Genomic DNA, 12903 nt, shown 5'->3' with positions numbered 1-12903 from the left:
TCTTTCACCCCTTTCTCCTTCCTTCTCGCTAACTACTTTTATCCCCTCCTACCCCTGATGACAATATCGCGTGGCCACTGAGATAACCGGTCGTGTCATTCCTACATCGACTACCTACTTCTCAGTCCAACTAACACCGAGCAGGTTCTTCGTGTGACCGGTGTACTCTCCTCGGTAGGGACACTTTTGCGTTGCACGAGAGCCGAGTACATGGTCGAAAGCCGATTGTCATCAGGAAAATCTTACGCTTACGTTGGACACCAAGGAAATGAGAATGGAAGTTATTATGTTACGGAACAGGGGGAGGCGCTTGACGTTATCGAGAATTCGATTCCCTTTAATACTAGATTCATTAGACTGTTATCTGATGGAAGACTAGGGCCCACGTTGTTAAAGTTATCTGCGAGCGAAAAGAATGTTACGTCTAAATTACACCACATTCGTGGTACCCGCGAATTATACTCCCATGTTTTACATTTTATATCGAGAGAACTGTTAATGCATTTTTACCTACCGCGTATCTATATTTTGCCATTTATCTCCACGACGACATCCATAAGAATATTAACCCTCGAATCTTAGGCGATCAGTGGTGGGACGAATCGGCGCGACAATTTATGCTATCGGTTACTAATTTTTCTACGAGTCATAGGAGGCGTCAGATCGATTATAATCCTAGAACTCTGGCCCAGTTCAATGGAAGCCGAGATTGTGAACTGACCAGCGAAAAGTGATGGTAACGTTGACGGGAGTAAAGCGCTGGTGGTAGTGGAATGACGTTGCGGGAAATGAGTCTCGTAAAACAATGCTAGACACGCGAACACTTCGAGAAAGTGGCCCGAGTTCACCCTTCCAGCAATCGTGAACTCGCTTCTGAATGTACGTTCATATCATCTCGGCCAAGTGTCCTCGACATTAATTAATGTCCTATCGATTTATCTTCGTGATTCTCGCGTTGCATGTCCCCGGTTGGTGCATGCATTTCAAAGTTATAAATGCCGCCGGCCAACTAAAAACTTTTCTTTCCACGCACAAAATGCATTCGATCTTTACGCGAGCATGGGATAAAATCAACGTTATTCGCCGTGACAACGAAGAGTTAAAAAAATCGTGCGAAACCGAGAAGAGTGGACGTTCGTTACGGCAGAAGACAAGAACGACGAGGATAGCTCTTAATGTATGAAAGTTCATGCACGAACACGCGTGCTCATCCGTTACGGTATTCTACTCTTTCTGGCTTCGCGTACGTACGCCTCCGCCGAACGCTCGTTTCGCCTTGGTTCTCTTCACGCGTGTGAATGCCATACCGAGAACCGTCGAAATAAAGGAAGATTTTTTAGTTTCAATATCTCCGTCGCAAATACGACCGATGACAGTCGCCAGTATTATCTCCTCTTATATAATAATTGTGTAACGATCTTTGGTAGAATATTCAAGTAACTCACCGAGCATCGAGCGAATGAAAAAGCATCGGCATATAAATAACCGAGCGGACGTCGTTATTTATCAGTACCATCGTCATGTACCAGCTTTTCTTTGTTACAATACGTCGATACTTACGTTCTACGCTTCTAAAGTATTTTGTCTAACGCGTAAAGTCGTGCAATATCTTCTATCTTCCTTTACGTCACTTTCCGCGAATCTAACAGAGAAATAGGAGGAGGGTGGAAAAAGGGAGATAATAGTAAAATAGTACAACAGATCGAATAAAATCACTCGAATAAAGTTTTCATATGCATGGATAGAAACAAGAAGAGTGTATTCGACACGGCTCCTTTTCAGGCGGGTTCGAAATATCGAGGCGAATAAACGTTGACTTTAGCTCGCTCTAGTACTCAGGCAATCGCGTAGCTCGCCGGTACGACACGTCAGTCGTATTCAGGCGCTGCGCGAGTACCTGTCTGCCGCGCGATTCGATGCAGAAGCCCGGCAGTCGATTCGCAAATCGAGAATTCGCGCACTCTTCGTGATTTCTCTACTCATTGAACGTCGACCAATGGTGAACGAGGTAACGAGAACGCGTGAAACACGGCGGATTGGCAAAAGTTTCGCGCGGGATTATGAGTAAGAAACGGATATTTATCAGGAAAACGATCGTTGTGGTGGAAAGGAATCCCGATAGCGGCGGTACGGCACGATGGATGCCTAATTAGATGATTAATCGTTCAATAGCCAGCTCCGGCAACAATGGCACGCTTATCGCTCGATCGTGCTTTTGGATGGCAACATACGGTACCCCGAAGCCTAAATTACACACCTACACGGAGGACGAATTTTGTCGCGAGCCTAACTCCGATCGAAAAATTGTCAGATTTGTCGATCAATAATATTTACGCGGATCGTGATGGCTACGTTATACTGTAGATTAACGTTCTAGCCGAAGCGTAGGGCACGAGGAAATTCAGCACGGAAACAATTCTACCTTGAACGACCAATTATCGGTATTATCGCTAGTGGAAACGTAGCTCGATGCAGAGGGATCTAGTCGCTTTCGATGCGTTTGTCCGTCGCGGCTGATTGGCCGTGTTTGTTTCACCCCGGCCTGTTTGCATTCCACCGGAAACGGCAAACAAATGACAAACAGCGGCCTTATCGTTAATTGGCGAAGGCGAGAGCCGGAAAGAAAAGAGTCAAGGAAGACTTGCGGAATTATTGCCGAGCGTTGTTAGGGGGAGGGAGCAGAGGCTGGAAGAAAAGGGTGAAGAGGAAAACCGAAGAAGGAGCAGAGACGATTGTTCGTGCTTTCTGTTATCGGATTTGCATGGCCGCGTGCAGTTATTCGAGAGGGTATTGTTGGTATTTTAATTCATACAGCTCGAATCGATCACGTCCAGTCGTCCAATAACCGTGCAGTACTTTCCCGAACCTATGACGTCACGACGGATTAGTATCCTACGATTTCATTATCACTCTCTGCTACCCCTTCGCCTATCCTTTCGCGACGATTCCATCCACCGTCCCGTAAGGGCTCGTTGCTCGATCGCTGGACAGCACGATCGTGACTAATTAACTTATAACGGTCGATACCTCGGTCGCACGAAGTGATCATTTCATTAGTCGACAAGCCGGCATCGTTAGGAAAAATTCAAACTGCTTGGAATTGTTCGCGTGACTTTCAAACGTATTATGCATATGTTGTATTTGTATGCAAAACGTAGGTACGTGACAGAAATTTATTGGAATACTGTGTCACCGGTGAAACGTAATGCTTAAGTATCCTTAAATCCATCCCTCGCGAGACTTTCCCGTTCTTGACGGAGCAGCTGAACGATAACAGAAACGACAGGAAATTTTCGTCAGCGTACCGAGATATAGCGAGCGACCTTATTATTCTCCACGTAGGTCGAGCGAATCGAGAAGGAAGACGTTTTTAATTGGGACTGTCCGGGGTTGGAAGCACACTGTACAAGGTACAAGAAGAAGAAGAAGAAGAAGAAGAAGAAGAGGTGGGATCGGAGGTAGCAGGAGTCTCCCGCAAGACGAGAATGGACTGACCTACCTTAGGATCATCCGATCTATTCAGGCTTTTTATTCAATCGTGCTCTCTCAGGATGCGAGACAAAAGCACCGATGAAACAGAACCTCTCCCCCACGCTGCCTACCTCGTTCCACGGCACTCTGTGCGTATGTTTCGTTGGCTTTGTCTCCTCTCGGATACGACTTCCGGTGCCGCGGCTAGACTCAACCCTCAATGGGATGATGCGCCTTTGAAACGGGTGGTAGGTGGATTCCGCGATTATTCCTGCGGTTTGCCCGAAATGGCTCTCTTCTCTTTCTGCCTCCTATCAATTTCAAAAATTCCCTGTCTGTTTTCGAGCACAATGCACTTCAGAAGAAACTCCGCTTCAACGAATGTTGAGTCGGAGGAACCGATAGCCCATCGCGATCGGATATCGAACGACTAACGGGAAATCTTTTCCTTTCGACGTAAACTCCGAACTTCCGCCGTCGTTGGCAATTCTTACGAGCAACCGTAGACGAGAAGATGCATTTCGTATAGTTCGTTATAGCAGAAGTACGCGGTGAGAAGTCAATTGTCCTGGTACGCCACTGAGTCCTCCCTTTTTCCACCTCTTTCCTTTCGTGTCTCGTCCGAGTTCGTTCTCGGCGAAACAGAGGGTAAGCTCGTGGATGGATGGTCTATTGTTTCGTCGACTCGTGAGTCAAGCGTTAACGGATTTTGTCTTACAGATTACTAGATCCCTTGAAACTGCCTACCGTCGTCGGAGCGTGGCAGACCGTGGGAAGCGGGAGCTTTATTATAAATCGCGAACACGATATAAATCATCCCCGGTGCAAAACGCTCACCCCGACAGCCATTCCGGAGAAGCAAAGCGGCAATTCTTACTTCTCGACAACGACGTCGCTGGATTCCTCAAGTTGATACGGTTTTTATTATGAAATATGAATCTTACGCGAAGCTTCTCATCGACGAAATTGAATAATCTTTCGGCTATGATTTTACAAAGTAACATATGGAACAACGTAAGGGACTTTAGACACAAATACCTACACTCTTTGTTCCCTAAAACGAGCTATCAATGTCAAAATATCGCGTAGGGATACCGAGAGGGAAGGAAAGGGAGACCGAGTGATCGCGTAACCGTCTTTCATCAATTTACCTATCGTTCCATCCACGGGCTCCGATAAAAATTTAGCCGCGCGCCGCCATTCAAGATACAACAATAAATTAACATTGGCTCGCTGTACGGTCGAATCTTTTGTACACGAAGCGATGCTGCATTGTTAACCGTGGAACAAAGGAAGATCGATCCGCATTCTTATGGGACAAATGTTCTTTGACCGTTCGAAACTATTCAAAATGTTGACCCTTGGTTAAAAAAAAAATACGTGCGTGAACACACTCAATGACCATGTTTCACAGAAACTCATCGAACTTGTTGACTTTTTTTCAACGAGTTACAATTTGGAGTACCGTTCTGGGTTTGAGTAATTTTCATGAAAAAATTGAGAATGAAAAGCCCCAGTAATTTTTCGCGTGATTTTCACAAACTATGGAGAGACTGGCGAACATGGTGACAGGCAAGAATGGGCGGGACTTTTGAAAGGAGATATCAAGGAGGTGGAGGCGAAGGACGAGCAAAGTGACTAGACAATACAGGAAAAGAAGAAATGATATCGACGTTGTGAGTGCGCCAGCGCGAGGACCGCCTACTACTCTTTTCCGTGTCGTTTTAACGACACGAACGATACCATTGTGAACAATGACACGTTAACGTCGTATTTTTATCAAAACTACAGTACATTCATTGTTTGTCCAATGTTTACAAGTAGTAAGGAAGAGCGTCGAAGTATTGTTTTATCGCTCGTTTTGAAAATCGTACTTTAAAGTTTGAAAACTCGAATTCCCGTTAATTTGAGAAAATCTACGATTTCGAGTTCGTATCTTCTCACGGTTACCATTTAGAAAAATGCGCAGGGTTGAAGCGCAGGCTCAAACAGGTCCAAATTATAGGCAACGAAACAAGAATTGGAGATGTACATTTTGCTGTTTAACATTTTCTATTGACCACTCGATCAATTTAGTAAAAAAAAAATTGTCAAACTACTGATGTTAACATTGCGAAATCGCGAGCTGCGAACATACAAGTTCGTTTTGATACGATAGTTCTGAGAATCAGTGTTATATAGGTTCTTAGGTATAGTTTTATAGTCTCGTCGAGTAAGTTCCGCGGAAAGAACTAATAATGTCTGCCGTTTTAAACATAGCAATTTTCAGAACTAAAACGAAATAAATTCTTCCCTCTCTGTCATTTTTACGAACGTGCAATATCCAATCTCAAAAATAAAGAATACTTTTCAAATTATTAGAACGCATGTGGAGTCGATGACAATTACTTAATAACAATTACTACACCCCGCGAAGCTCCGAAATTTGTTTATTTACCCTACCACGTGCGTGGTATTCCGATAGAATTTCGACCATCGTTCCATCATTAAAATAGCAACTTTATATCGGAGTCCACTTTCAAAAGATATTTACCATCGAACGTTAACCCTCCGAGAAGACGAGAAGCACGCTGACAGATTACTTACCCTGTGGCAATCTTCTAGCCACCGGCTTGGATCTCATCGCTGCACGGCGGATGATGAATTCAAAAACAAAACACTAATTGTAAGAACGCTGACAGTCCTCCGAGCCATGCGAGTTTATGCACGATCGTTTTATCCTGTCAATTATTTCACTCTATCCAACAACCTCCTTCCTCGTTCGTAGAAACAGTTCGTTCGATTAAACCGATCAAAACGTTGTCTATACCACAAGCTTCTCCCTTTTCTTTCTTTCCCGGTTCACTCAGATCGATGATAGTACGATAGAATTCTCGGTGGTGGTTCGAGCCGGACACTGCGAAGGGTGCACAAAGAGAGTCCATTCCGTCACGCGGGTTCCGGTACACCGGGCCCCCCGGTTCCTCGGTGATCCGACGGCAGCGTCAGTCCGTCCGACTGGGATCCTGACGTGCGTTGGATCTGTCCTCCGACAGTGGAGGCTTCTCCTGTCCTCCGCGTCTCCTCCTTCTCCACCACCTTGTCCTCCACCCTCGCGACTCTGCCTCTCCTCCCCCTCTCCTTCCACACTCCCTCCAATCTCTTTTTCTCTCTTCCTCCGCCTCCCCCGCTCTCTCTCTCTCTCTCTCTCGTTCCTCTCACCCTTTCGCTCTTTCCCTGCTCTTGCCGTCTCTCCCTCGGTGCCACGGTTTTCGCTCCGCCGCTACCTCTGCCTTTACACCACCGCTTCTTCCACCCCTTTCTCTCTCCTCTTTCTCCTGACCGTGTTGCTTCGTGTTACTCTACTACTACGGGCCACTACTACTACGATTACTTCGCCTCCACCTCCGCCTTTTCCACCTTCTGCCTCCTGGCCTTCCCCACCTGCGGAGTCGACCTGCTCGCTTCCCCACTACCTAAGCAATCCGGCTCTGCTGTCCACCAATGATCAGCCGCTGTCTCTCCACCGCGTTCCTCTCTTCCTACGAGAGCGCAACCTCTCGTTTCTTCGCTCCCGGGCTCCTCTCCTATCGAAACCTCCGTCTAGCCGAAGCTACTGTAGCCTAGCGTATGAACGAACAAAGATGAAACTCCTCGTTCTAGTTTCTCTGCCTAGATCCATCCTGAAGGATTCCTGGTAGGCGAAACTGTCGTCGGTATACATAGCGATATAATGGTCCGTCAGTGGCAGATTGAAGTTTTCGACAGACGCAATGCTGGACCTCCCATGCAGACTTTCGGATGCGAAACACGTGTCCGTAATGTTTGTATTTGATTAACGTTATCGATGTTTATGCCAGGTTCGAAAAAGGAATATACGATTATATTATTTCTTTGATATCCTCGAGATTGCATCTTGTGCAACATTTTAAACATCTCGCCACTTTGCTCGGTGCTGGTCGATGAGCTTGTCGGATGCTGCGTTTGGTCTTTCGCCGAGTTAAAAATTCGAAACTCGATGTATCGTTTGCAATAATGACGGTGACTTGGTAAGGAACAGGTGTTCACCGCGTGCAGTCTCTTTTGCTGACGATACAGATCACCGAATCGCAACTTTGTCCGGCTGGAAGCTTATCGCCTCTTGCTGCTGACGTGTAGTCTGTAGCCGTTCGATACGAAGTATCTAACGTGTGCACTGATTATAAACATTCTTGTCTGATAATTTGGTTATGTCTCGGTCCATGCTCAAGTTCAACTTTCACATCGAGCGTTACGTAACGATATCGTGGTGGTCGCAATTCGATCTCGTCGTCCAGATTTCTTCGACGGTAGCAACGCGTGTTAAAAGAGTAGGAGAAATCGTCGGAAGCACGTTGCCGAAAACACGTGGCGACGAATGGCGCCGGATCGATAACGCGATCAACGAGAGAGAAGGACACTTTCCATGACGGGTACACGTAGCACTTGTTTCGCGAACCGCCGCGCCGCTTGGTATCCGCGAGAATCGATCGATCCGTGAATCGGTCCGTTCGATCGATTGCCCGCGGTCTTTGCAACTCTTTCGATCGGCGCGAATCGCGTAGCGGCGGCCGTCGCGCGATGGACGACGCGACGGAGAGGAGAAGCACGCGTGGTGCGCGACGCGTCACCAAGAAAATGAAAATCGACGAAGGGAATGCGAATAGAAGTGCCGCGAGTGCGTCGACTTGGAGGCTCGCTGGCTGGCAACTCGGTTCACACCGACACTTCGACTTTGCATTTCTGGGTACGTTCGCTCGGCTAGGCGCCCCTCTTCTCCGTCTTCGTCGCACCTGAATACGACCTCCGACCCCACGGATGGTGGTTCGGCGTGAAACGCGCCCGCGCACCCTTCCGAGCGCAGCTCCGCCCTGCTTCTTCGCCCTTTCGAAACCTGGATCGGCACCTCTTCTCCCTTCTTTTTCAGCGTGTGTTTCCATCGGTACGCGTGGAACGTGGAAACACGGCACGCGCGAAGAAAGAAAAACCAACGAGAATTTGGCTCGCGTTGAAAGCGCGATTCGAGAATTTTTTACTTTACATCGCGGCCTTTATAAACTCTCGTTTGCGAAAATGCTGATTTTTTTCCATGATCGTTTCTTTCTTTCTCCCGAGTACCTGCTAATCAGGCCAGGAAAATTGTTTTTCAACAAAAGCTGAACATCTTATCGTAAACGAGTGACAAGCTACTGAAATGACAGGACATTCGGCTAGGTAGCGATTTAGAAAATTTTAAAGTGAACATTTTAAGTGAAACAGTTTCACAGACTACTTCGTTCGTAATGCAACTACGTATAGAGTAGAGTAAGTAGACATTATTTTAATGAGAACTACGTGCAGCTCGCACAATCTGCTTATTGGTGACGGTCTGACCGGAGATTCTGGGTTTCGACTCGCTAGGAACGCTACGACGTGTGCGGAGTGCAGAAATATCACGACGTATCGTTGTACGAGCCGCACGCCAATATAGTTCAACGTTTATTTTCATCGCGGGAAATCATAAAAGATTGCTCCGTTCTTTTTGTCGAAAACGAATATTCAAAAGCACATTTCAAACACATATCATCGTCGTCTAATTTTCATGCATTCTTATTTCTTTTACGAGAACTGCGAATAACATAGATCAGTCGAATTGGTATGAAACAGTTGTTCCAGTTTAACACTGACTGAACGTTCCTGGCAAAGTCAACTCGTTCGCCAGTATATGCTAGCTCATGTAAATTCTTTTTCTTTTCGCACGACGATCTGTACCCTTTATTTTCACCTCCATTCCATTTTCTTAGACGCTGCCTCGTCTTGCACAACGACTGGGACTGTTTCGCAGCACACTTTCATCTGGCCCCCCACACTCCTTTTCGTTCTCCATTCTATTTTTTCTCCGCTCGTTCTCCGAGTCACCTTCTCCGTACGTTTCTCGCCGGCACCCGCCTCATCTCTCTGGCTTTCCTCCTCCAATAACGCCTTCCTCTTTCGCCAGACTTTCTTTGTTTCCCGCTGCACGTGCTCCACCCGCGGTTGTATACGCATAAAAACGCAACCAGTCCCTCGGGGAGAAGGAGAAAAAGGAGCACCCGGAGGAGACCGAGTGCGGCCGAAGGATATGTGTAACTTCGCAAGGCATCCATGTTTTAAATGGATATAGTATTTCTTACGCGGATGCACGCGCGTGTGCACGCTCGCTGCGTTACGTTATGTTACGCTTGCTAACGCGAGGCAGGTGTTGGCCGCGTTAGTTGGCGAGGGTCAACCAAGGAGAGAGAAAGAGGGTGGAACGAAGGCATATACGCGTCGTACGTATCTACGCGAGGTAAACGTGCACACGTTTTCCGCACAAATTGAATACGTGCCTGTCAGTGGCGTAGGAGTCAACGATAACCTCGACTGTCGCACCGATACAACGTATTGTACAAGTGCAGCAATTCTTTCGACCGACTTCTTCGAGGTAAGATTTCTGAACGAACGAACGTACGAGAAACGACTGCTCTCTTTCTACGTTTCGCGCGCGTAACTTTCGCCACAATGATTTCCAAGCGATTCCGCGTAACGATCGAAGCTTTTCGGGGAAAATAATTGCCAGCCTTTCCACCTTTGTTATGCAATTAATCTCACTTTCATCGTTTGTTCGATCTACGATCCATGGAGCACGTAACCAGATTGGATTTAGATTTGAAAAACATATTTAATTTTTACAACGCACGACGTATGATCAGGTACCATCGAAAATGAGCGGGCAGAAATGTATATCATTCGATATAGGAGGGAAAGGAATCCGGAGGGTGAGGATCAATCTCTAGGGTAGTTGTACAAGGCTACTCGAGATCTCGAAATCTATAAAGAGAAGGAGGAAGTAGATTTGGCCACTTCTGACCAAAAGGAGAGGTCGCTAGAGGAAGGGATGTAGGAAAGTACCGCTAACGGATGACGTATATTAGGGATACTCTGGTCGAGTAAGGCACCCGAGGATTCCAGGACCCTCCCTGTCCTTTTGCTGGCTATAAAAACCACTCGCCTTCCTTCTCGACCCTTAGCTAAAAGGCCAATCCGCCCTACCACCCTTATCGATCCAAAAGGAACGAGCGTTCGGTTACTCTTCGGCTTGTGGACTCGACTTCTTGCGCGCGACCACCCGGCTTCACCCCCTACCGTCTCTTCTAGATACATCTTTGCGAGCGTAATTAACAGCCCGCTGGTTTTCTTTCGTTCTAACAGGGCAAGACATTTCCTTCCTATTTGACAATTACAACCGTAAAGATGAAATTTTCTATTTATATTCAGGAGGCAATTTGAAAGGGTTTGCTCGATACGAAGAAAATCAAACATCGTACATCGTTGATCTGTCGAAAATGAGATTTGAACGAGGGCAACGAGCATCGTACGATTTCTGAATGGCGATTCCTAAACGAGTCTACTTTCTTCCACTGCTAATCGATACCGTTTGAGACATTACCTGACGAAGATTGCAGAAGAGGTGGTTTACAGCGGCTTTTACATCCGCCTGTTTTCCGCTCTCGTACGACTTCACGGAAGCGTGGAACTCCCAAATGCTTGTACATCGTTCATGCGCTTAAAAGTTTTATCGCGCGACTCTCCATATTCATCGCGAATTTTCACTGGCCGTTTTTTCCCCAGCCACGCTGCCGAAGTATCATGCCGGAGCTCGCGACTCATGTTTTTCAATTACGCCAACATTTCAAAGCAGCGAGATCTGCCGGATCGATTTGAAAGTTGTAATTTTGCAATATATTATTAGTTCAGCCGTAATGCGGCGCAGATTATGAAATAATGTTTCTCATGCGTGTATACGCGATTATCTTAAAAGTATCTGTGAATAAGAAGAATGAGCTTTTACTCTTAACATCCATTAACATTGGACTCCGAGTACCATGAGTACATAACTTTTTTTATTCGAGTGCGTGACGCACAGCTATGCAGATCTCCGGCTGGATAGCACACCGAGCAAGACGAATCGAATCGCATTTACCTGCAGTAAAGTACCAGCAATAATTGCTGAGGAAGCAAAGAGGCGCCTTCCACTTTATTTTCAAAGACGAACGGCTCGTTATTTTTTACATCGTCACGTACTTATTTCAACGTATCGAACAGCGTTGCATTATGGATTCTCCTACTTGTATTCGTCGGATAGTTAAGGCAATTACTCGATGGCAAATCTTGTTCGAAAAGTACCAACCATCGAGTTCGCATTTCAAAAAGATCGTGACTGAGTAAGCTGATTACGCGCCGTTCGAGCGAAGCGTTTTCCAAAGCTGATGGCGAATTACAAGAGGGTGAGAAACGAGGAGAAGGGTTACAAAGAGAGTGGAAGGAAATTGTGATGGAGGGAGAAAGAGAGCGAAGCATGTCGTGCAGCCTATATCTAAGACGGTCGCATGTCATATCAGCAGTCATCGGGCTGGGATATAGGTATGTCTGTATAATGCCGCGATAGTACCTCGACAGTGCCCCTGTGTGTATATTACGGGGATTTAGCTCGGGGGCCCTCGCATGCTCGGAGACTGATGTGACCACGGAGACCGCCTCGTCGAGACATGCGAACCGACCTGTACGAGAGACCCTGTATCGCCTTCCAAGACCGCAAAAAAATATCATAAATGTTCTCGATCGCCTTGCACACTTAACTCGAGTTTACGCAATTCCTTCACAAAACATGTGTCCACCCGATGAAGCGCACCCCCGTATTTTTCGCGGCACTGTATTATAAGAAGTCTTTTGCGCATTGAGGTGATATCGGTACAAGGTTTTTGAGCGATCGCGATGAGAAAAGAAAATCATATTGAATAACTGGCAAGAAACAGAAGATACGCCAATTAGAAACGCACGATGCATTTTCGAATGAGGATAAGGAGCGAAAATGCCACAACGGATCGCCCGGTGTTTGCCTTCTGCCTTCTTTCCGATTAAGTACCATTTTCATTCTGTCGTTAACGTATCTGATTGTTCAATAATCGCGCAGATATACGCGGTGGATATTCGCGTTACAATGTATATGAATGAGGGTGGCGTGTATCAGCGGTAAAAAAAGTAGGTTGCCTGGCTGACTAAGCCGCGCAAAAGATTAAAAGCTTTTGATGTTTCGTATTTAAATTAACTCGTTATCCCGGATCCTTGAGCGCTGGAAAATCGCGAAAACGAGCGCACCGCCAACAGCAGTGTCTTACTCGCATAATTGCATCGTATTCGACGCTGATCTAACAAAAGCAACGTCTGCGACTTCTTATTTATATTCGTTACGAGGACGTGAAAGTGATCTCGTTAGGAAATCCCGAAATCGTTAAACCTAGGACTAATTTATAAATTTCCACGATAATTACGCGAGGCCTAAAACCTCGACTAGCCATTCTAAATTAAATCCGAATGATTAACGAGATACACAGAGTGACCTTTACTGCCGCGTATTAATAAGTCTGTGCTCGGCTT

At 46.3% G+C, this 12903-nt stretch overlaps 1 protein-coding gene across 1 annotated transcript in view; it reads right to left on the bottom strand.

The window, feature by feature from the left end:
- LOC117154093 (transcription factor hamlet) overlaps positions 1–8177 on the bottom strand; it is a 57640-nt gene extending 49463 nt beyond the window's left edge. The window contains exon 1 of the mRNA XM_033328773.2: positions 6058–8177. Within this exon, the coding sequence (XP_033184664.1) occupies positions 6058–6094 (37 nt within the window). The 5' untranslated portion in view covers positions 6095–8177. The remainder of the gene's footprint in view (positions 1–6057) is intronic.
- Between the last annotated feature and the right edge of the window lie 4726 nt (positions 8178–12903).

The sequence above is a fragment of the Bombus vancouverensis genome, chromosome 3 (assembly GCF_051014615.1).
Source record: "Bombus vancouverensis nearcticus chromosome 3, iyBomVanc1_principal, whole genome shotgun sequence".
NCBI lineage: Eukaryota > Metazoa > Arthropoda > Insecta > Hymenoptera > Apidae > Bombus > Bombus vancouverensis.
This window is presented reverse-complemented; position numbering and strand designations above follow the sequence as displayed.